This window comes from Neofelis nebulosa, chromosome 8 (assembly GCF_028018385.1).
Source record: "Neofelis nebulosa isolate mNeoNeb1 chromosome 8, mNeoNeb1.pri, whole genome shotgun sequence".
Taxonomy (NCBI): domain Eukaryota; kingdom Metazoa; phylum Chordata; class Mammalia; order Carnivora; family Felidae; genus Neofelis; species Neofelis nebulosa.
The window spans coordinates 50,802,284-50,824,531 of record NC_080789.1 but is presented as its reverse complement, the minus strand read 5'-3'; the positions used below and the strand labels follow the sequence as shown (position 1 = coordinate 50,824,531).

The window sequence follows — 22,248 nt, the reverse complement described above, 5'->3', positions numbered from 1 at the left end:
GACAGAACACTGGTGAAGGAAGAGGTTCTGCGGGACCTGTCTCCAAGGACCAGGACATCAGGGGAACAGAGTGACCCTCAGAGAGCTACGCCATCCATAACCGAACATCCTATAGAGAATACAATATCTTACAACCTATAAATGAACATATTTGATCACAACAGAGAGACATAGAAACATCAGGAAGAGACAAAGGATCCTCGGCCAGTCTGTTGGACTTAACATTTCTATGGCTCAGAGCTCAGACTCTGCAAAGGCGGATGGTAACTTGCTGGAGAATAGTAAGATGCAGAATGGGCTCTGCCACGTAGGGTTGCAAATGAAAAGATAACCTTAAAGGCTCTGCTTTTCCCCCCCTATAAGTCGCAGGGCGGCTTTAATCCTAACTTGGAAATCTCATTCTAGCGTTATTGCTTCCCCCTCCCACACTGACTGAGACATACAGAAAGTGTCTTTATCCCCCTTTGAAAAAACTTTGTCGTCCCACTCATCATTAACGAGTTAAAAAAAAAATACGTTCATTTTTGAGATGAGCCTATCATTTTTATTTTTATTTATTTATTTATTAAAAAAAATTTTTTTTTTCAACATTTTTTATTTATTTTTGGGACAGAGAGAGACAGAGCATGAACGGGGGAGGGGCAGAGAGAGAGGGAGACACGGAATCGGAAACAGGCTCCAGGCTCCGAGCCATCGGCCCAGAGCCTGACGCGGGGCTCGAACTCACGGACCGCGAGATCGTGACCTGGCTGAAGTCGGACGCTTAACCGACTGCGCCACCCAGGCGCCCCGAGCCTATCATTTTTATAAGAACTATGTTTTTTATGGGGTGCCTGGGTGGCTCAGTCATTTAAGCATCTGACTCTTGGTTGTGGCTCAGGTCATGATCTCATCTTTTGTGAGTTTGAGCCCCACATCTGAGCTGACAGTGAGAAGCCTGCTTGGGATTCTCTCTTCCTCTCTCTCTGCCCCTCCCCCACTTGTGTGTGCTCTCTCTCTTTCTCCAAAATAAATAAACTTTAAAAAAAAAACCAAAAACCCAAACGCCTGGGTGGCTCAGTTGGTTAAGCTGACTGCTGCTCGGGTCATGATCTTGTGGTTCATGAGTTCGAGCCCCATGTCGGGCTCTGTGCTGACAGCTCAGAGGCTGGAGCTTGCTTTGGATTCTGTCTCGCTCTCTCTTTGCCCCTCTCCCACTCACCTCTGTCTCTCTCTCTCTCTCAAAAATAAACATAAAAAAAATTTAAAAATAACCCCAAAATCCTGAAAAAAAAGAATTACATTTTTGACATTTTGAAAAGTATCATAGAATACTTAAACAAAGCTGAGGGAATGATCCCTCCGGAGGACTGTCAGGGCTGAATGCCATTACTCATTGAAAACATACAATGCAACCTCCAACCCTTATTCTACACATCCACGTCCCTCCAACAGTGTTCTGATTATCAGCTGCCCCTGGTTTTACAGGGAGAGAATATGTCTGTCAGACTGAGATAGTGACTAGTAGTAACTAGACACTCATCCATTTGTCTTTGTAAACAGATTCTCATTCTGGTTTACATCTCCTCTCGGGGGCTCTAAGGCAGCGGCTGAATCTTCTTTTCAGGCTGGGACTCTGCGGAGATCTGATTTTCTGGGTTACTGACATTGCATGGCTAAGGCAAGACTCTGAATGACGGTGGCTTCCTCAGGGAAAACGCTATTTGTGAAGGCTCCTTTCCTGAGCAGGATCCTGCCCCCTCCTTTGCTAAATGAGAAAACTAAGGTGTAGACAAGTGACATGGCTAATGACTGTCAGACTGTGACCAAACCTCGGTCTGCCTGACGACGAAGTCTGTATTCTCTCTAACAGATCACCCCTTGCCTGGAGAAACAGAAACCGCAGCTAGCAAAGAGGGGTAGACAAAAGCAAAAGGTTCATATATTCAGTTTGTCATTTTTAGCTTCTAGTGACTTCCATAGTAAGACAATTCTATACTAGCTATTTGGAGAAGGTCTGCACCTGCCATGAGGACTCACTTCATCTTGAGTACCAACTCCAAATATTTGGTGAAGAAAGAGGCGTGTGTCTGAATAAGATATGTTTTTGCATTTCATATTACCTCCTAGGGCTGAGCCTCTTTTCCTGACTCAGGAAGAATATTGCAAAATCAGCTGCCACTAGGCACTGAAAACGACACTCCTTACAAGGGGAAAAACAGCTTTATCATATCAAGAAAAACAAAGATCCCCTCTGAAAACATTCAGATATATGGAAAACGCAAAGTGAACTTGGGCTGGGAAAAAAGTTGATGGTGGCAAAGGCCGTAAGAAATAAAGAGGTTCCCGACAGATGACTTGAATGTTCCAGGGTCATGCCACCAGCAGCCATAAATAAAAGTAGATGCTGAAAAAGTATTTTTAAAACTTTTCCATAAGATGATAAATACAAAATAGCTGCATACAATTCAGGAATACAATTTTATTTAAAAACACAAACGACAAGGCAAAGGAAATGTCAATTATGATTAAAAAAAAAAAGTGCAGGGATGGGGCGCCTGAGTGGGTCAGTCGCTTAAGTGTCCGACTCTTGGTTTTGGCTCAGGTCACGCTCTCACAGTTCGTGAGTTCGAGCCTTACATCGGGCTCTGTGCTGTGTCAGAGGGGAGCCTGCTTGAAATCCTCTCTCCCTCTCTCTCTGCCCCACCCACTCATGCTCTCCCTCTCTGTCAAAATAAAGAAATGAACTTTCAAAAAATTTTAAAAATTTTAAAAAGTCCAGGGGCGCCTGGCTGGCTCAGTCGGTTAAGCGTCTGACTCTTGATTTTGGTCCAGGTCATGACCTCATGGTTTTGTGAGTTCAAGCCCCTGGCAGCAGGGAGCCTGTTTCCAATTCTCTGTCTCCTTTCCTCTCTGCCCCTCCCCACTTCTGCTGTCTCTGTCTCTCTCAAATAAATAGACTTAAAAAAAAAAAAAAAAAGACCCCAAATGTTCTGAATGTGGGGTAACTTTCTATTTTGCAGAAAAATAATCTTTTTGCTTTCAAGTATGCAAAGAAGTGAAGCTAGAATTTGTCTCAGAAATAGACAATAAGTGGACGTAAAGGATATTTAAGCATCAGAAGGGAAAGGGCTATCAATGAACCGTAGCTAAGATCACAGGCTCCTTATCTGCAAAGAGAATCAATCTGTGGTAAGCTATATAGTACAAACCGGAATTCATTTTAAAGATAAAACCCAGAAGGCTAGGGCTGGGGCTGAAGATGAAGCCTCATTTCCCTTTTACCTTGCCACCCAGCTCTTGCCAATGATCTCCCTGAAACAGAGAAATCACCTCCAGTAGCAAAACCTTAAGAAGTGATTCTCAATCTTTCTGGTGTGAAAGAACCCACTAAGGAGGTTGCTAAAATGCAGCTTCTTATAGGCTGTACTCCCAGAAAGTGCTGACCGGGTAAGTCTGGGTGGGGTTTAGGAAACTGAACTTTAACAAGCATCCCATGTAATCATGGTAAAGATCATCAGAGACTTTTAGGCCAAACTTTTTAGGCCAAAATTTTTAGGCAAACTTTTGGTTGAGACTCCAATGAATTTCACAATCGGCTTAATATGAGAGTACGTCTGAAAAAAAAATAAAAAACAGAAAATGTTACTGTAAACCGTGCAGTCAAGTTTTGGACTCATTCCTATATGAGCATGGATGTATGCACGTCCTGAATCGTGAAGTCAAATGTATTTTGGATCGTCTCGGCCAACACAGTCTGAGAGGTAGGGGCCTCCGGGGACTTGAGTATTATCTCCCTGTGACCCCTCTCACTGTCCCCCACACCGTACCAAATATCAAATCATCATGTCAGCTCTAATTTCCTCCCCCATTCACACGGCCAACAAAGGAAGTGGGGCTGCATTTCTTATGTTTGTTCTAAATGTCATGAAGGACAAGTAGCTTACGGGGCTGAGGAATGAATGTAGACAGCTTGAAGGAAGACTTTGTCAAACCCGGAAGAGCTTCAGACATATCGGATGGTGTGAAATGAGAGAAAGCCATATTGACCCTGACCTGAGCTTAGGATTTTCTGGAGGTCTGAAGGAAGAGAAGGAATGGCAAGGAGGACTGGTTGGAAAATCATAGGCAAATAATGGAAAGAAGCTGAAACCCAAGAAATTGGAAGATAAGCCCACGCTGTCTTCTCTCTGTATGAAGGTGACGTTAGTAACCCGCCATGCAGAGTTGGAGCTGTTTTTGCTTTATGTTTTTTCTTCCCAGAAATGAGGATGGATACTTGCTCACTCATCCGTATCCTCTTGACCTAGCTCCTAGCGAACACAGTATCGGTTTGTAGGTGCTGGCTTGGACGAAACCAGAGCTGTAACCCGTCCTCAAGGACGCAGATTTCATCAAGTAGCAAACAGCCACAAGAAAGATGGCGACGGAAAATGACGCCAAGCCCGTTCAGGATGGCTTGCCATGTACCTCGTCCAGCCTCTTCGCTCTCCTCTTTGCCGCCCCTTGGGAACTCCTCTACCAGATCCATTTGGAAAAGTCCAGCAAGGGGGCTCAGGGAACTGAAAGCCAGCCCTCATTCCACTTGTCAAGCTGTGTATCCAGCTTGGGGTTATCTTCAACTTGAAGAAGGAACGTTTTTCTAATTCCACGGCCACCACCCAAAAGAGTGCCTTTTCTCATTTTTACAAAGGATTAGTACAGGCTGGCAGCCCCCCACTGGGAGGATAACTCAATCCCATCAACAAGTCACTGTGCTTTTTCATGGTGTCAGGCAATCTCGCAGCGTTCAAAGGACACCCCACGTACAACATACAAGCACAGCCACGGGCTGAGCGGCTTTTCTTCTCACGCACTTCAAGACTGGAGAACGCACTTAACAGCAAACACTGGATGGCCTAACGAATAACCGAACTCACTTAAAAAATAAAGGCTACCCGGGCTGTGAGCATACACCGCTCCCAGATTCCCCACGGTCAGCCTGCAGCCTCCCTGGCTACCTTTTCACTTAACTACGTCTTTTTGTGTGCCTTATAATGCCCAGCACACCATCCACTTAAGAGAGTCCTATTTTATTTGGGATCAATTCAGACGATGCCCTTATTGCCACCACTGAGGGGAAAAGGTCCATCCGTGTGTGTGATCCTGTGGCCTCCAGGTTCACACCCTTTCACACAGATGTTCCAGCGATAGGCCACACACTGCCACTCATCAGGCTGGCAAGCGGATGCTGCCTTTTCAAAAAATAAGATCGATTTTCGGCATTGTCACTTGTTTCAAACCTCAGCGGTAACAACTTGCTCACCCCATTCATCGTCATTATCTTTGCTAAATGCTTTCAGTGCAGGAAGGATGGGGAGACAGGTCTTTGCACGGGTGCACTATCAATAATCTTTTGAGGAAAGTGCTTCCCTCTAGAAGGAAAAATGAGTCTATTTTATACTTGCTATTTCCCTATCCTGTAGATGGGGATAATAAATACCTGCTCAGAAGGGCTATCGTAAGGGCTAAAAATACAGAGTATCGCATATAATAGGAACTCAATACATGTTGGTATCTTTTGCCTTTGGGGCTGGAGGAGGATGGGTTATCACGTAATCTCTTCTCTGCCTGGGCAGGAGAACTTTTGAGAAGAGAAGGCAGGATTCTTAAGACACCTGAGGGAATCAGGTTAGGCTAACTTTTTCTTAGTACAGTTGAATGAGCACAGACTATATAGCTCCTGCTATTTAACGACCATAGGGGACCTTACAGCCTCCTAATGGTGTTTGTCAATTAGCATATCAGGACGTTTGACAGGCAGTGAAGACTGTGTCTACCAAACAGACGCATCAATTCAGGGTAGTTGGACACACAAGCTAACTTGTGGCATGGGGCTAACCTGGGTTGCCGCCCTAAAATATCCAAAACTTCTCTGCTTTTCTGTACGTCTGCAATTCCTCTTAACGCACAAGGCTCCAAGCCAAGGCTTTGATCACTTCGGGGTATTACCACTCCCTCCATTTACCACAATCTTTCACATCCCTTTGCACAAGCTTCCTTCCTTCCTTCAACCTCCACCTTCCTGCAGAATCGGTACCTACTTCTAACAAGCCTTTCCTGTCTCTTTCTGTAGTGGGTGAGGGTCCACCCTCTGCCCCCCCCCCCAAGGCAGCCTAGTCTTGCCTCTCTCATTGTACTCACCTCACCATCTCCCCCCTGTTTCCCAGACTGTCTCCCCATTACACCGTGTGCCCGCTGATGATTTGCGACACACTAGTTAAGTGAATGCATGCACGGTACATGTATGAAATGAGTGAATGAGTGGGAAATGAATCAACCTGGGGATTGGAGCACCAAGTTCAGAACTCAACTTCCCATTCTATGTCTCTCTTTCATCACATCCTTTGTCAGCTTCAAAGTAAATAGCTCCAAAACGTATAAAATATCTTTTATAGGGTGCTTGGGGAAATGGACGTCTTTAGCGGAAAAAGGGACTGTCTGGCCTGTTAACTCCTCTCAGTCCAACATTTACTTGTTTTTCTGGGTAAGACGAACAACTAATTTCTAGTTAATAGGTTATTGACTGCAGAGAGGGTCTTGGTTCTCAAGAAAAGTGGGACAGATTATTATTGTCTATACATCTTTATGTATTAAGTAAAAATAAAGCGTTAGTTCTACGAAAGAAAATCAGAGACACCTCCTTACTACTGCTCTCCTTCCCTGGGTTCTGCAAACAGTGTCTCTTACATATGCCTTGCTTAAACTCTGCCAGCAACTCAAATTCAGCTCTGGGTGCCATAGTGGGCTTTCTTCCATGAAGTCAACTGAGGCAACCATCACAGGCTGAGACGGAACATATGAGGCCTTGCCCTGTCCTGACCCAAAGACATCTAAATTATGTCTGGAAGAGAACTTCATGTCTTCTGCATAATATAACCCTCTACTGATAAGCCTGCAATTAAAGAGTAAGCATTCCTACACTACACCTGAAGCTCATTTTCAATGAAGCTATGAGTGTATGATACTTAGAAAATCCACAGGGCACCTGGGTGGCTCAGTCGGTTGAGTGTCTGACTTAGGCTCAGGTCACGATCTCGCAGTTGACAAGTTCAAACCCCGTGTCGGGCTCTGTGCTGACAGCTCAGAGCCTGGAGCCTGCTCTGGGTTCTGTGTCTCCCTCTCTCTCTGCCCCTCCCCTGCTCATGCTCTGTCTCTCTCTGTCTCAAAAATAAATAAACATTAAAAAAAAAATAAAAAAATAAAAGAGAAAATCCATAGGGCACCTGGGTGGCTCAGTTGGTTACGCTTCCGACTACGGCTCAGGTCATGATTTTGCAGCCCATGAGTTTGAGCCCCGCATCGGGCTATGTGCTGACAGCTCAGAGCCTGGAACCTGCTTTGGATTCTGTGTCTTTCTCTCTCTGCCCCTACCTTGCTCACATGCGCACGCTCTCTCTCTCTCTCTGAAAATAAATACACGTCGAAAAAAAAATTTTTTTAAGAAAATCCTTCTCCCATTTCCAAAGAAGTTGGAATGACAGACCAATTCATCGCAACTCCATGGGATGTGAGAGCCTCTAACTTTTGCAAGAAGATTTTGGCCATAAATGCATCATTAGGAAATTCATTGCTCCAAAGCGAATTTTCCCGATTTTACAGGATACCCTCCCAAAGATCGCATTTTGAGCACAGAATCTCTAATGCTCTGCCTTTAAGCTCTGGCTTCTCTCCCTGGCTGAGCCGACAGTACAGTGTCATCATTATGCTTGCATCAGGGTGCTCACGCGCAGCCGAATGGCTACTGAATGTGACCAAGGGGAGGGAAGAAAGCATGCTGACCTTGTGCAGCTCCACAGGAGTTGGGGACATGATCTCCTTTATTTCTTGTTTCATTTTCCTCAGGGTGACAGACTTCCTGCCCACGTCGGAGGGCAGGGTGTTGCTCCGCGTTGTTTGGCTATAATGCGGCCGCGAGCTGCTCCGTTCCTGGAAGCTGGCTTGTCGCCCCAGCTGACTGCGAGGTGTTGGGGCCTCATGATTCAAACTCATCGTGCTCCCCGACATGATCGTTGCCTGTGGCATTGACAATTTTCAGACACGATTAAGCCATGGACTAAGAAAAGGGTTCGGTTGCTCAACAGTAAGCACATCTCTCCTTCTGCCCAGTCAAGATACAGTCTCTTCGGGGCATAACCAAAGGCTGGAGAATGGACGTACTAATTGAACTATGAAAGTCTGGCAAAATGCTTTGCAAGTGCCATTTATAATGCACATCTCAAATCCAATTTAAGTACTTAAGCCATTGAGTTTATTTAATCAGATACCACCCCTGGCAGTTTTGAGGCAAATTGAAAAGCGATAACATTTGCTTACTGTAAACTACATTTTAGCCATTAACTTTCCACTGAGTGGGCTCTAAAGATGGGATTCGTGAAGCAGCTTCAATATATCTTACAGAAATGGACGAAGAACTTTTCAACGGGACCAGGTGGCATCTATTTGCAATGCTGCCTGTAGCTCCACCTGGAGGTAACAATGGGCTGAAACAGGGCTATTGCTACAAAGGCAAGGGCTTCTACCCAAAGCCTCCTGCCTACCATAGCATATGGTCTCTCCTTGGGCCATGTGACCTGCCCCAGAAATGTGTAGACCAGCGAGGTCTCCGTGTATTTAGCATGGGTCAACCTGTCTTAGAAACGGCCTTTGTGTGAGATGCCCAGAGAGTTTAAAGAGGGATCCTATATTGTGCTACCGGACTCAACCCTTTGCTCAAAAGCTGGGAAACTTAGATTGGATTTTACCGGTGAACAGGGAAGTCTGTTCAGTTTCAAATATGTTCATACACAAGGAAAGGCGAGATTAGATCCCAAATTGACTGAATCTTAGAAGTGAAACTACTTAAGCATCTGAAACCAATGTCCTGTTGAGAATGTTCATTTTTCATGGTTCGGAAATGCCAAAATTTCAAAATTGTGCCTGGAGCCAGCTCCGTCCTCCTTGATAGGATGGCTGGATGGTGGTAAACTAGCATTGGTGAACGTGCCCGAAGTCATGGGAAAAAGAGCAAGCCCCACGTGCCGTGTGCCGGCTACAATGCGACTGGTGGTTTACGTGAACGCTAATGCTAACAGTAACCGTACTTTGCTGAGTCTTTGTATTCCCCTATTTAAGCCTCACAACAACTTTGTGAAACAGACACTGTTATTGCTCCTAATTTGTAGGTGCAGAAACTGAGGCACAAAGAGGCTGACTTACTCAAGGTCATGTAGGGCTCCATCACATAGATGGAGCCAAGGGCACCGTCTAAAATGGGTGGTTAGAAGGGAACACTGCCAAGTGATAGAGCTTTCATTTGTTATCTCCCTAAGATTTTGTGACTCTAAGATTCACCTGGCGTTCGACTACACACGCACCACTAACATGATCTTCGAATGGCAGCCCAGTATTGGAGCACATGTAGGCATATCTACAACTCTTGGACAAAAACAAAACAAAACAAAAACCACAAAAAACACAACCATTTATCGATATCCAGACTGGATCGGTTATCTTACTGATAATTTTGAAAAAGAAAAAAAAAAAAAAACCTTACTGGCCGTTGACCTTTAACATGTTATTATGGTAAGTTTCTGATAGGTATTACAGTCATCATACTTCCCCATTTCAGTTATGGAAAGGGATGCCCAGATAAATTGAGCAAGTTGCCCAAGAGTCTGGGATTATAGCCCTCACACTCTGACTCTAGAAACCTTATCCTTGACCACCAGGCTGTATTGCTTCCCAGTCAAGTATTAGGTTGAAGCATATAAAATTGACTTTTTCGGAGATTAATATTGAAACAAATGTGGATTAACCATATTATTGCTTTATTTCAGTTAAATCCCTTTTTAAAATTGAAAGCTTTGTTGGTGTCATGGGACATCCTTTATTTTATGGCACTTAACCCACATACAACATTTTTTTGTCTACTGTTGATGACAGAACCCAGTGATTATTTTCTTGCTGTGCTGACCACCCCTCTATTGTTTTTACCTACTTAGACACATTATTTGCTTTGTTAACATCTATGTTTTATATTCATTTTTCAGGGGACCTGTAGGAAACACGTCGGAAGTAAAATACTTAATCACAATTCTGCTTGGCTGAACCTTAAGCCACTACGGAAGTTCCAAACTGATCTAAATGGAGTTCTGATGGAACCAAGTTTCCAAAGCACAGCTTGATTGCTTTGTTTAAAGTGGACTTCAGTTGAATTACTATGAAGGAATATAAAAATTAAAGTACAAATATAAAAACTAAAATAAAGTTTAAAAATTATTATTTTAAGTTATCTAGGATTTGTTTTCACTTCAAGAATATCTATTGCCTGTTTCCATTTTGCACAATTTATAACCTCCCAAGTTCTCAATGAGATAACTGAGATACATATAACTTAGAGGGGTATGTTCAAGAGTTTTCTACCTGATATCTAGTTAAAATTTTTTCATATATTATACTAAACAGAAAATAGTTAAGGCACTGTTAATTAATAAAAATGGCAAAAATAATAACTTCTACTGAATAATTACCAAGTGTTATGTTCTGTGTTAAGTGCCATATAAGCATTAGTCATTATAATCCCCTTATTTTACAGAAGAATAAATATCTGGTAAAAGAGATTAAGTAACTTGTCCTAAGTCTTAGTCTGAAATTTTTTCTTCTGTTTTAACATTTTTCAGTGCTAAAGTTGAACATAAATTATTGCCAGCTAATGGGAAGAATGACTAGTATAATTTTCATTTCCATTTCAATTGTAATCATTTTTCATGTTAGCTAATCTTTTACATTTATTATGGTTATAATATGCTGTAACTTTTAATGCTGGATGTAAATTTCATACACAGGGAACTAGCTCCCATAATATTTTTTGCACAGTAACATTTACAATCACACGATCAGAGTTCATTTAAACTAGTGAATGAATACTCTTTTTGATAAAAGTATAAAGAAGACTCTTTAGATTTGCCAATCATTCTTCCTCATTGAGGACTTCAACTTCCTTTTGGCTTACACACTCAACCCATTTCCTTTCTGCATTTATAATTTCAAGGGCCACACCTGCCTGAAGCTATGTTAGAAAAAGTTTATATTTATAGGCTTTTGCAACATAATTTCTTATTTATTTATTTATTTATTTATTGCAACATAATTTCTATGCTCATAGATGTTTGTTTTCATTAGATAAATCAATTTGCTAGCTAATGGGGACAATGACTAGAGTATTGAGTGAAATGAGTGAAAACCCAATTTCATTGTGCCACTTTTTACATCGTCCTTGTTTTACTTGCTGTCAAAGATGTTATTAGAAGAATAGTTGTTTCTTTAAAAGAGAAGTATCAGAATGCAAAGTGGAAAAGGCATATAGGCCAAGCGCACTTTCAGAAGCAGGCGTATGTTCAAGAATTGTGAATTGAGCTCAGTATCCACTTTGGACCCCTTCTGCTAATCATTCTACACCCAGGAAGTGGTAAAAGTTTAAATAAGCCAGCTGAGACTTAAGCATTTTACTCTTTTTGAAAGGTGCCTAAAAAGGAATCAATGGCCAATGTCTTAATTTATTTAAGTTTTATAGTATTATCCACCTCCAGGCCCTTTAACTGTGCTCTGAAGTTTCAATTCATGCCAGGTAATACTATATTTATAAATTCAAACTACTATTTTTCTTTATAATTCTCTTTGCAGATTCACAAACATTAGAATCACATAAAAATATCCACACATGCAACCGAGAAGCAAAACGATATAAAGATGAGTATTCGTTTTAGAATTGCAGTTTCACCCAGTTATGCCATTCACATTCCTTATGGTGACTTGGGGACCTCAGATGACATCAAAATAAAAATGAGACTTTTGCCACTTTACTTTTTACAGCTCAGAAAATTTAAAAAGAACATAAAAGGAAACAGTCCAGGACCTCCTAGACCACAGTGTGAATATCGTCAGCAAATTCATGGCTTTGATTAAAGAACTCACCGGGAGTCCAGCTATTGTGTTCCATCTTGCCACAACTCCTAGAATTCACACTAAGTTGATACGGAATCAGGATTTGCAATTAACAGCAAAGTACTGTGCAATATTTTGGCTGCTTTTTCACACAGACTGGCCATTTTCACCAGCTGCCTTTGTCATCTACTTCAAGGGCAAAATGAAATGAAATAAAATAAAATTTCCTCTTATGTTCCTCTTCACGATCAAATCAATTGCTATACCGGGTACAAATGAAAACATGCCAAAGAAACCTTTCTAAAGCAACTCAGAGAGTGAGATGCGCCACTGCTGGGGGGCTTAGCTCCCTCCCCAGCGATTCGGTGGCAAACAGGTACAGTCAGGGTTAGCAGGGAGCAATGGCAGAAGCCACAAGTCAGAAAGCTCGGGGTGGGGGTGGAAATGGGGAAATAAATACTTTCAACTGCACTGAATAAAATCAAATTGCTGTCCAGGAGGCAAGGGGGCAGGGAAGGCAGCTTCACAAGCAAAAATATAAACATAAAGGGTAGCTACCAAGAGAGTCATGTTTCTCAAAGACACACGCCTGTCAGCTTTCTCCTGTGGAAAGGGGTTAAAGCTTTTAAATGAACTGATGTGATAAATGCAAACTCAAAAGGACCAAAAAAAAAAAAAAAAAAAATGAATGTAGAAACAATACAAGTAGCAGGACCGAGGCTACCTCGAGTTCTCTCAGAATTCCCGACTGTCCACAGGTTTCCAAGTCCTCCAGCGCTTGGGACCAGAAGTTCTCCTCTTGTTCAGCCTCCGTACTGTCAGGAGCCCCTGTAAAACTGTCGTCAAAAAGCACAGTCTGGGTTGACAACTCGCCAAGGCATAATTCGGAATCTCTCTCTTTCATCTCACGTGTAAAAAAAATGGAGATTCTTTTTGGGATCTGGCCTTCTTCCAACTGTAACCACCAAGTCAGGGTGCTCTAGGAAATGCAGAGTATCTCAGAGAATGGAGGGAGGGAAGGAACACGGTCCTATTAACTGAATTTTAGGGTGTTCGTGGCTCCTGCAGGGTGAATTGCATCAACATGGCACCGTGTGGGCCTATCTTTCAACTGATCTGTCTAGTGCAAGAGAAATCAAGCTTCCCTTTAAGAGAAACATGTTTTCCCACTTATAAATGTCAGTAGAGATCATTCACGTGCTATAGGTTTTTGTGAATTTCCTTAAAATACTTTGGTAAGGAACAAAATGCTAAAATACATCTCAATTCAAACTATGGGATCCTCGATGTACCTTTTTTTTTTTTTAACATAAGCTGACATGAAGCAACCTTTTATTTATTTATTAGAGTTTTTTTTTTTAATATATGAAATTGTCAAATTGGTTTCCATACAACCCCCAGTGCTCATCCCAAAAGATGCCCTCTTCAACACCCATCACCCACCCTCCCCGCCCTCCCATCCCCCCATCAACCCTCAGTTTGTTCTCAGTTTTTGAAGAGTCTCTTATGCTTTGGTGAAGCAACCTTTTAAATGTAAGGACAGGAGACAAGTCAGAGAGTGAGGACAGGGTTTACAGATGTAGTTTTTCCCACATGCTATTGTTTTTATCAGGGGAAAATGAGCTCTTGTCCGGCCGTGGGGTGGTCCCGGGATCCAGCCAGGCAGGCACAGGTCTCTGAGCCCTGCCATGGGGCCGGCATGATGACAGTGGCTCCTTCCCACGCTAGCCGTTATGTGCCATCGGAAGTGGAGCGATTCGGATCTGGGCTAACGGCCACAAAGCAGCAGTTGACGAAAACCTTACCCACTGACTGTGGACCGGTCCCAGTCTTCATTACTCAGCCCCACGTCTGGGTAGGTCTGGCTTCGTGGCTTCGTGACTGGGGACAGGCTACCTCTCTGTTTCGGACCCCTCCACTCGTAAGTGTTGAAACTGTAGCCTGACGCCTGAAAGCCAGAGCCTGGAACAAAAACAAAGTGTCATCTTCTGTTTCTGAGAAAGATTCGGGAGGTCTGTTCGGGAACTTGCCTTTTTCTGCGGTTCCCGTTAGTTTGTTTAAGGCAGCTGACCTTAGGGGCGCCTGGGTGGCTCAGTCAGTTAAGCGTCCGACTTTGGCTCAGGTCATGATCTCACGGTCCGTGGGTTCGAGCCCCGCATCAGGCTCTGTGCTGACAGCTCAGAGCCTGGAGCCTGCTTTGGATTCTGTGTCTCCCTCTCTCTCTGACCCTCCCCCGTTCATGCTCTGTCTCTCTCTGTCTCAAAAATAAATAAACTTTAAAAAAAATTTAAAAAAAAGGCAGCTGACCTTAACTGAATTCGGGATTCTGAAGGCCATCAAGATAATCCCCAGGTCTTATATTTGAAACACATTCGCACGTTATGTCAACTGATTCCAACAACCCTGAGGTAAGACCGTCAGATCTAAGCAGGCGGGCCCACGGTGCTGGACCTGTTTTTATGAGGGCTCCTGCCCTGTTCTGTCTGGGCAGGAAATCGACTGGATCAGGGGGAGGTGCCTACCAGACCTGTATCCAACCCCCTCTAGAGCAAGTTCTAGAAAGTGAGGCGTCTACATTTCCTGCCCAGGCAAACCTGTGATCACTTCCAGGGTGTGTGAGAGCTTCTTACCCAAGTCTGTCCTTTTGCGATTGAAATTTGCCACCAGATGGGGGTTCCAGGCCCAAGGGACGGCCAAGAGGCTGCTGGTTGCCGAGTGTGGACGGAGTTGGCTAGGTGGGGCCAGGACCCACTCATGTCAGGGATGACTTGGTCCGATGAGGAATGACTTGTTAAATGACCTCATTCATTCTCCAGAACCGTCTTTGAACGTAGGTACTTTTACTGTGTGCACTTTACATCTGAGGGTACTAAGGGCTTAGAACAGTGGCTCAAGTACCTAGGGGTATCTGCGAACTCTCCTGGGGGTTCCAGTCGTAACCTTAGAAGAATCAGTTCCGCATTTATTTATTTTTTTTTAAAGTTGATTTATTTTGAGAGAGAGACAGACAGAGAGAGAGAGAGAGAGAGAAAGAGACAGAGAATCTAAAGTGGGCTCTATGCTGACAGCAGCGGGCCTGAATGCAGGGCTCGAACTCACAAACCGTTAAGCACGTCTTCCCCACACTGACCCTACTGAAAAGGACCAGAGATCTGAGATCTGTTGATTCTCCCTTCTCACGTCCACCGTCACAGTTGGTCTTCTGCCACTTTACCAATGAAAGACACATGTCTTATCCATCTCAAACCTTTCCAGGAGATTGGCCCTGGGCTGCAAAAACCCCCAGTCATTAAATCAAGGGATACTTTGGGAAAGCCTCGCTCCTGAGAGAAGGTCTCTCGGGAATAGTGCCTTATTTCAACCAGGCATGGACTCCTGGCAAGGCTTTCCCCCCTCTCTCATTCACCTGTCTCTCTGCGTCTCAGAGTTAGAATTCAAAACAGTTGTCGGTTGGGAGGTGGGCACATTATTGTTTTATTTGAATTGCAAAATGAAGACTGACTTCGCTTCTGACAGGGAGTTAAGTCTGATTAGCTTGATAGGCGAGGCAGTGAGGAACGGCTTTGGCCGTTGGGTTATACAATGGACCTCTTCCATAAATTTGAGCCAAATCCATGGCTCCAGAGTTTGACAAAACATATTTAAGGCATACTAACGGCAAACTGGAAGTTGTGGTCTTTGCAAGTATTTAAATTTGGGGAGAAAAACATTAGACGACAACTTTAAATTGTGATGGGGTATGTGGTTTTTCAAAATTCTTTCGGGAGGTTTAAAGAGGAGAGCAAGGGCTTGTTGGCAGTTCAGACTTTCGAGCTTGTGCTGTGATCATGATGCACGGCTTCACCCACCATTTCAGGTTGTGTGTGCTACGTGTGTGCATGCGTGTGTCTCTGTAGGTGTTTACATGTATATACTGGGTTGCAATGTAATACGTATTTCCGACTGCATTTAAAAACAGTTACTACAGTAAACAGGCTGAGGCCCCCATTCTCACATACAATGAAATGATGGGATCACATGACTGTCTGCATGCCATCCCTGCTCGTCTTAACTCACTGTGCCTTAACCTGCTGGAGCCTATAATGCCATCCTTACGAGGAGAGAGCAGGGGGAGCAGGATGTCCCAAAGGATAACGCTCTGATCAAAAGGATTTGATCTCAAGAACGCAGGGGGGACGCCCATGGCTGCAAGAACCTTCTATGAACCTTCTGCTTTAGGATACCAAGCATTAGGAGTCCACGGTGCAGAGCAAATATTTACAGTTCAATATCTCATTTTCTTCTTGGGTAACTACAGAAATGTGGCTAGCCGTTTGGGAAGAAATTTTGTGTGACGGATGCACTGCCTTCTGTCAAAAGTGGTGAATTAAGGGAACACGCATGAATCTCTTCTTGAAGGGCAGTGACTCTGTGCACCACTGCATTTCTCCTGGATCCCGGTGACAGGCTATCCATTTTCTCCTTCCCAACGAGATAAACCAACTCCCTAAACATGTGAAGTCTCACTTTTTGTGATACAAAAAAACTAGGGGGAGCCTGCACCTCCCTGGCCTTAATTAGCTGTAAACCTGTTAACAGCCAAATCCCAAGCCGGCTTCATGCTGTCAGTGCAGAGGCCTGACGTGGGGCTTGATCCCATGAACCGTGAGCTCATGACTCGAGCCGACCGACATCAAGAGTTGCACGCTTAACCACCTGAGCCACCCAGACGCCCCAAATTCCAGCAGGTTTTAAACTGGACAGATTAACTTTCTGATTTTCCTTCCAAATGTTGTCTGTAAGTAGTTCTTGGTGACTTGGGCCAGATGCAGGCAGGCCTTGAGCAGAGGTGCAGCATTGTTCCTTACTGGGGAAATGCCTCTTTTGAGAAGCATGTCTGTCTACACCAAGGATGCCTCGTCTTAATAAGCAGCATTAAAAGATTATTGAATTACAACAAAGCAGGGCAGGAAAAGGGGATAAAATTCAAGTATCTTTGGATTAGGCATAGACTCAAAAGAACTGGGTCTGGACCACACTGTGCTGGCACAGGGACTCAGAAAGAGATCTAGATTCAAATCCCAGCTTCGCCACTTCCTTGCTCTGTAACCTTGGCCAACTCGTCTCAGGGTAAAATAGGGATAATGATATGCATGTGTCTCACCAGGTTAATGAGAGGGTTGAGAATAATACACACAGACTCTCAAACATAATGAGGGTTTAATAAGTACAGATGCCCATTACTTTTACTACGTGCTAAGCCATTCAACTTCTCAAGATCTATGAAACAGGGGGAGCAGGAAAGGAGGAAAGCTTCAGCACCACTAAGTGAACATTTGGTGCTTCTTAAGTGTTCAGTAACATGTGAGGAGCTGAAATGCAAAGATTACAGTACTAGGCTCCTATCCTCAAACACTGCACACTTTCGCATTGTCTGGAACAGAGAGGAGGAGAAACAGGCATAGAAAGGGACATTTCCAACTGCATCTGAGGAGTGCTGTCCTTTTAGTCTGAACACACTGATGTGCAAGAACCAAGACCTGCTTGGGGGTCAGAATGTGGGTCACGAAAGGTGCAAAGGGAAGGTGCCCTCTAAGCTTAGAGCTAGAGGGTGAGGTGGCATTTCCTTGGGCAAGACGGTGCAGGCCTCACAGGAGAGGCTGGTAAACGTGCAGTCGTGGTGAGCCCTGTCCTCATGTTCCATCAGTGGGGTTCTGAAGGAGGGAACAGTGTTCCAGAAACACTCTGGTCCCTCTTACCATCTGGGCTTATGCCTCCCCACAGGAAGAGCAAGGAGTTACCTAACTGTCGAGTTCTGGAAGAAAACGGGGGGTTGTTGAGACCCTCGGTCTCTTCTTGGCTCCCTCTGGACTCATTCTCTTCCACTGCTGCTGTGCTGTAAGGCAAGCACAACTGGGTCCCACTGTTGGGGCTCAATGAGCTCCCAAGGGACAGCAAGGCCAAGACTGTGCAGTGAGCTGACTGTGGCAGGCTACCAGCTGCCTATCCAAACATCCATTCTTCTCTTTATCCTTTTACCAGAATACCAGTTTTGGGGGTGGGCATATTAGTGCTCAGGATAAGACTGTATTTCCTAGGTCTCCCTTGATGTTAAGTGTTGACTACGGAAACTATGTAAAACATTCTGGCCAATGACATGTAAATAGAACTTCCAGAAAGGCTCTTTACAACACTCTCCTGCTGCCTGGAATGTAGATGAAATAGCTGGCACCCTGGTAACCACCTTGGATCATGTGGTAAACCCAAAGACGGAAGCCAAGGGCTAAGCACAATAGAGAAGAAATATTTAAGAGTGTGGTTCCTTGACAACACTGTAGAATTATATACCAGCTCTGAAATGCCTACTTAAAAAAAAAAAAATGATTTAAGCCACTGTAACATTAGGGTATTCAGTTCTATTTAGCTAAACCAAATCCAACAGTTTGCTTTGCTGGTCTGACTTCCCCCTCATTTATGTCCCAACATCTAGATTTGGGTTAGGGGTAGGGATATAACAATATTAAAAAAATTTTTTTTATGTTTATTCATTTTTGAGAGAGACATACAGAGCATGAGCAGGGGAGAGGCAAAGAGAGAGGGAGACACAGAATTCGAAGCAGGCTCCAGGCTCTGAGTTGTCAGCACACAGCCCAATGCAGGGCTGGAACTCAGGAGCTGAGTTGTGAGATCATGACCTAAGCCAAAGTCAGATGCTCAACCGACTGAGCCACCCAGGCACCTGGGAAATAACAATCTTGATTCTCTGGCTGCATGTTCAACTCAGCTTTTCTAGCAAAACAAAACAAAATGCCTCCTCTCCAAAAAACCAAAAATAGTTAATTTTTAATCCATAGCTGACTCCATTTCTACTTTTTTTTTTTTTTTTTTTTTTTAGAGAGCGAGCCAGTGAGCATGCAAGCGGGGGAGGGGCAGGGAGAGAGAGACAGAAGATCCAAACGGGGCTCTGCACTGACAACAGTTGAGTCCAATGAGGGACTCGAACTCATGAACTGTGAGATCATGACCTGAGCTGAGACTGAGCCACCCAAGTGTCCCCATTTCTACTTCTCCACTGATTTAGGATAGATCAAGGCAGGGATTGATTAACGGATCAAAATACCTAGTGCTATAAAGTACTAAAGAGCAAAGCTTGCTCGGAGAATAGTGAGAAAGGAGTTCAGGATGTATAGGGTTAAAGGTCCTGCAGGGAAAAGTCAGGAGATAGGTTGATGAGGCAGTTGTACCTACATTACAAAGAGCTCTGTGCTTTAAGCTAAGGACCTGCGAGGTTACCCTATAACAACAGAAAACCACCAAGAGGGCTTTTGTTATTTTGTTTTTAAGGGAGGGGCAAGGTTAGATTTAGGTGTTTTTGTTTGTTTGTTTGTTTCTTAAGGATCATTGATGGTGATATACTCAAAGTAAGGAGCCGGTGAAGAGGTATAGTTCAGGCATGATGAAGGTTTTATAAGAAAAGGCAATGAATGGAGAGACGGGAGACATGCGAAGCCGGGAGGAAGTAGAAGATGCTGGTCCACGACACCGCGGGGCTACCTGCCTCCTCCAGGCTCTACTACAGCGGGAGAAAAATAACTCACTTGCTTAAACGCCGTCCTTTGTGTTTTCTCTCATATGTACGTGAACTCGATCCCTAACGAATGCAGGTGGAGGATGGGAGCATAATTGAACATAGGGAATATCTGACGGAAATTAAGCTTAAAGACAGGCTGGTTGCCATAGTCGAGAAGTTAGCAGCCCTGAGGAACATCCCTTTACAAGGGGAGTCGGACTTAAACGCCACAGGAGGGACGGAATCAGTGAGGCGGCCCAGGTGTAAGAAAAATCAACGGCCAGAAATACAATTAGACTTTGTTTTTATTGAATGATGGTGTGAGCACCTAAAATTAACAAGCAGGTATGATATTGGAAACTAGATTTTAAATTCAAAATTGATAAATCCATGGAAAGACAGATGTAATTTTTAAGAAATGCATTTCCTAAGTCATTACTCTTTTTATGTAGAATTGGAAACCTTTCTTTGTTTTTCCCTCTCTCTCCCTTCCTCCTTCCTTCTTTCCTTCCTTCCCATCTACGTTTCAGTATCTGGTCTTATCCTTGATAACATAACGCGAGGTATGTTATGGACTGACTTGTATTTGCACCTAAATTCGTATGTTGATGCCCTCGCCATCAATGGGATTGCATTTAAAGATCTGTAAAGAGGTAATTCGGGTTAAGTGAAGTCAAAAGGTGAGGCCATAGTTTACTCTGATTGGAGTCCTTGTAAGAGACTATTTAGACACACACACACACACACACACACACACACACACGAGATACCAAGGATGAGCTCACACATAAGAAAGGCCATGTGAAGACGCAGTGAGAAGACAACCATCTGGAAGCCGAGGAAAGAGACGGGGAGAAACCAAACCTGGCACCTTGATCTCGGATTTCTAGCCTCCTGAACACTGGAAAATGAATTTCTATTGTTTAAGCTCCCCAGTCGGTGGTATTTTGTTATAGCAGCCCAGGCAAACTGATACAAGGCATAAAATCCAGTCTAGGGGCACCTGGATGGCTCAGTCAGGTAAGCATCTGGCTCTTGGTTTTGGCTCTTGCAGTCCGTGGGTTCGAGTCCCACGTCAGGTTCTGCGCTGACAGTGTGAGGCCTGCTTGGGAATCTCCCTCTCTCCTTCTCTCTCTGCCCCTCCTCCGCTTGTGTGCACGCACACACTCTCTCTCTCTCTCTCAAAATAAATAAACGTGAAAAAAATTCAGTCTAGATTCCTTTCACTGAGAGTAATGTTTAGTTTTATTCATTAGCGTAATGGAAAATAGGTCTGTACAAATGTTGGCAATCTTGGTATAATGATTTTTATTTTTAAGGTAACTACACTTCAGATACCTGTAAAATTCTGATACTCCAATACTGTACTATTTGGTTTTCAGTACCACAATACTGTGCAGATTAATATGTTACATTTATAGTTCTTAATTCACACTGAGTATTAATTTTAAAAAGCGAACTCAACAATGTTGGTTCGTATTCATAAAATTTGAAATCAGAGAGCAGTTTTGAAATGCAGTCTTCCACTGTGCAATTTTGGGGCTGTAGCTCCTGCCGTTACTTTCATTTTTGGAAGCCAATTTTAGTATAGTCAAGTGAGCCAGATAATTCCCTGCCAAAATTTGTTTCGTAAAAATCGAGTTTTGTTAAGAATGAGAAAATCAAATCATACATTTGTGTAACTACTTGTAATTGTTCTAGCCAAGAGATATTCAAGGTGTTTAGATGGGAATGTGGTCTTAAAATGGCAGAGCAAAATAGTTCTCTACCTTTTCCAGAAATCATCTCAAGACAAAAAGCGTTGGCAAACAACATAAACTTCATCTTCAGCAAAACTAGAATCTCAAACCATAAATACACAAAAAAAGTTACCAAACTCCCTGAGTCAAACAGGGAGTGAGAAGCGGTATTAAGGAGCCATGAGGAGACACCTATGGCCAGCGATTTCAGAGAGGGCCCACGCTTCCAAAGCAGGGGCCATGGCATAAAGCAAAACAACAGTCCTTTGTTTGGAAGACTAGAATGGATTGCACATGCTGGTGGCAGGAAGTGCCTTGGACCCAGTCTGGCACCAGGGCAAGCCAGGGAGGCGGGCTGAAGGACCATACCTACAGATAGGCCACCACCTGCAGGAAGCAATCTATCAGGCGAGCAGGAAGGAATTCTGCACTGCTGGCAGCCTACGGTTGCCATCTCTGTGGGCTGGGGAAGAAGGCACTCATCACAGGTCACTGTGAATGGGGGGGTCATTTTTCCTAGCCTGGAGCACAACTTGGGCTCTTCTTTGAAAGAGACCCTCTTTCAAACTTCCAACTTAGAAAGAAGTCATCTCATCCACAGATGAGCAATAATTAAAAAGGAACTGTCATAAGATGTATACCAAGTTAATATTAAAAAAAACCAAACAAACAAGGGGGAAAAGAAACAGAAAAACAAAGCAATAGCAGATGAAGGATACTCATGAGTACAAGGCTGCCATGGAGCTAACAATACGTATGACCAAATACATCATCACGATATTTAAAAGATGCACACTGAAACCGCCCCCTCTATAAAGCAAGAGGTCAGAGCACAGATAGCAGAACTCAAGGAAAATTGGGCAAGGCCACATGATAGAAGGAGATAAAACATGAGCTTGTAGAGGTCAGAAGAGATATGGAAGAGAAAAAGAAAAGCCCTCCCAATGGGGAGAATACTGCTCAGTCTTCTGCTCTGGCTACTCTCTTCATGTACTATGTTGTGTTCCCTAACTATAT

The 22,248-nt window shown here is 43.7% G+C and overlaps 1 protein-coding gene across 12 annotated transcripts in view; it reads right to left on the bottom strand.

The window, feature by feature from the left end:
- GRIP1 (glutamate receptor interacting protein 1) overlaps positions 1 to 22,248 on the bottom strand; it is a 684,772-nt gene that overhangs the window by 13,411 nt on the left and 649,113 nt on the right. For 6 of the 12 annotated variants that reach the window (XM_058742105.1, XM_058742097.1, XM_058742104.1 and 3 more), the window contains 4 exons: positions 13,749 to 13,905; positions 12,668 to 12,779; positions 12,502 to 12,546; positions 7,801 to 8,034 (listed from right to left, as the gene is read on the bottom strand). In XM_058742105.1, the coding sequence (XP_058598088.1) occupies positions 7,801 to 8,034; positions 12,502 to 12,546; positions 12,668 to 12,779; positions 13,749 to 13,905 (548 nt within the window). The remainder of the gene's footprint in view (positions 1 to 7,800; positions 8,035 to 12,501; positions 12,547 to 12,667; positions 12,780 to 13,748; positions 13,906 to 22,248) is intronic. The other 6 variants (XM_058742108.1, XM_058742107.1, XM_058742096.1 and 3 more) reach the window with 2 other exon arrangements.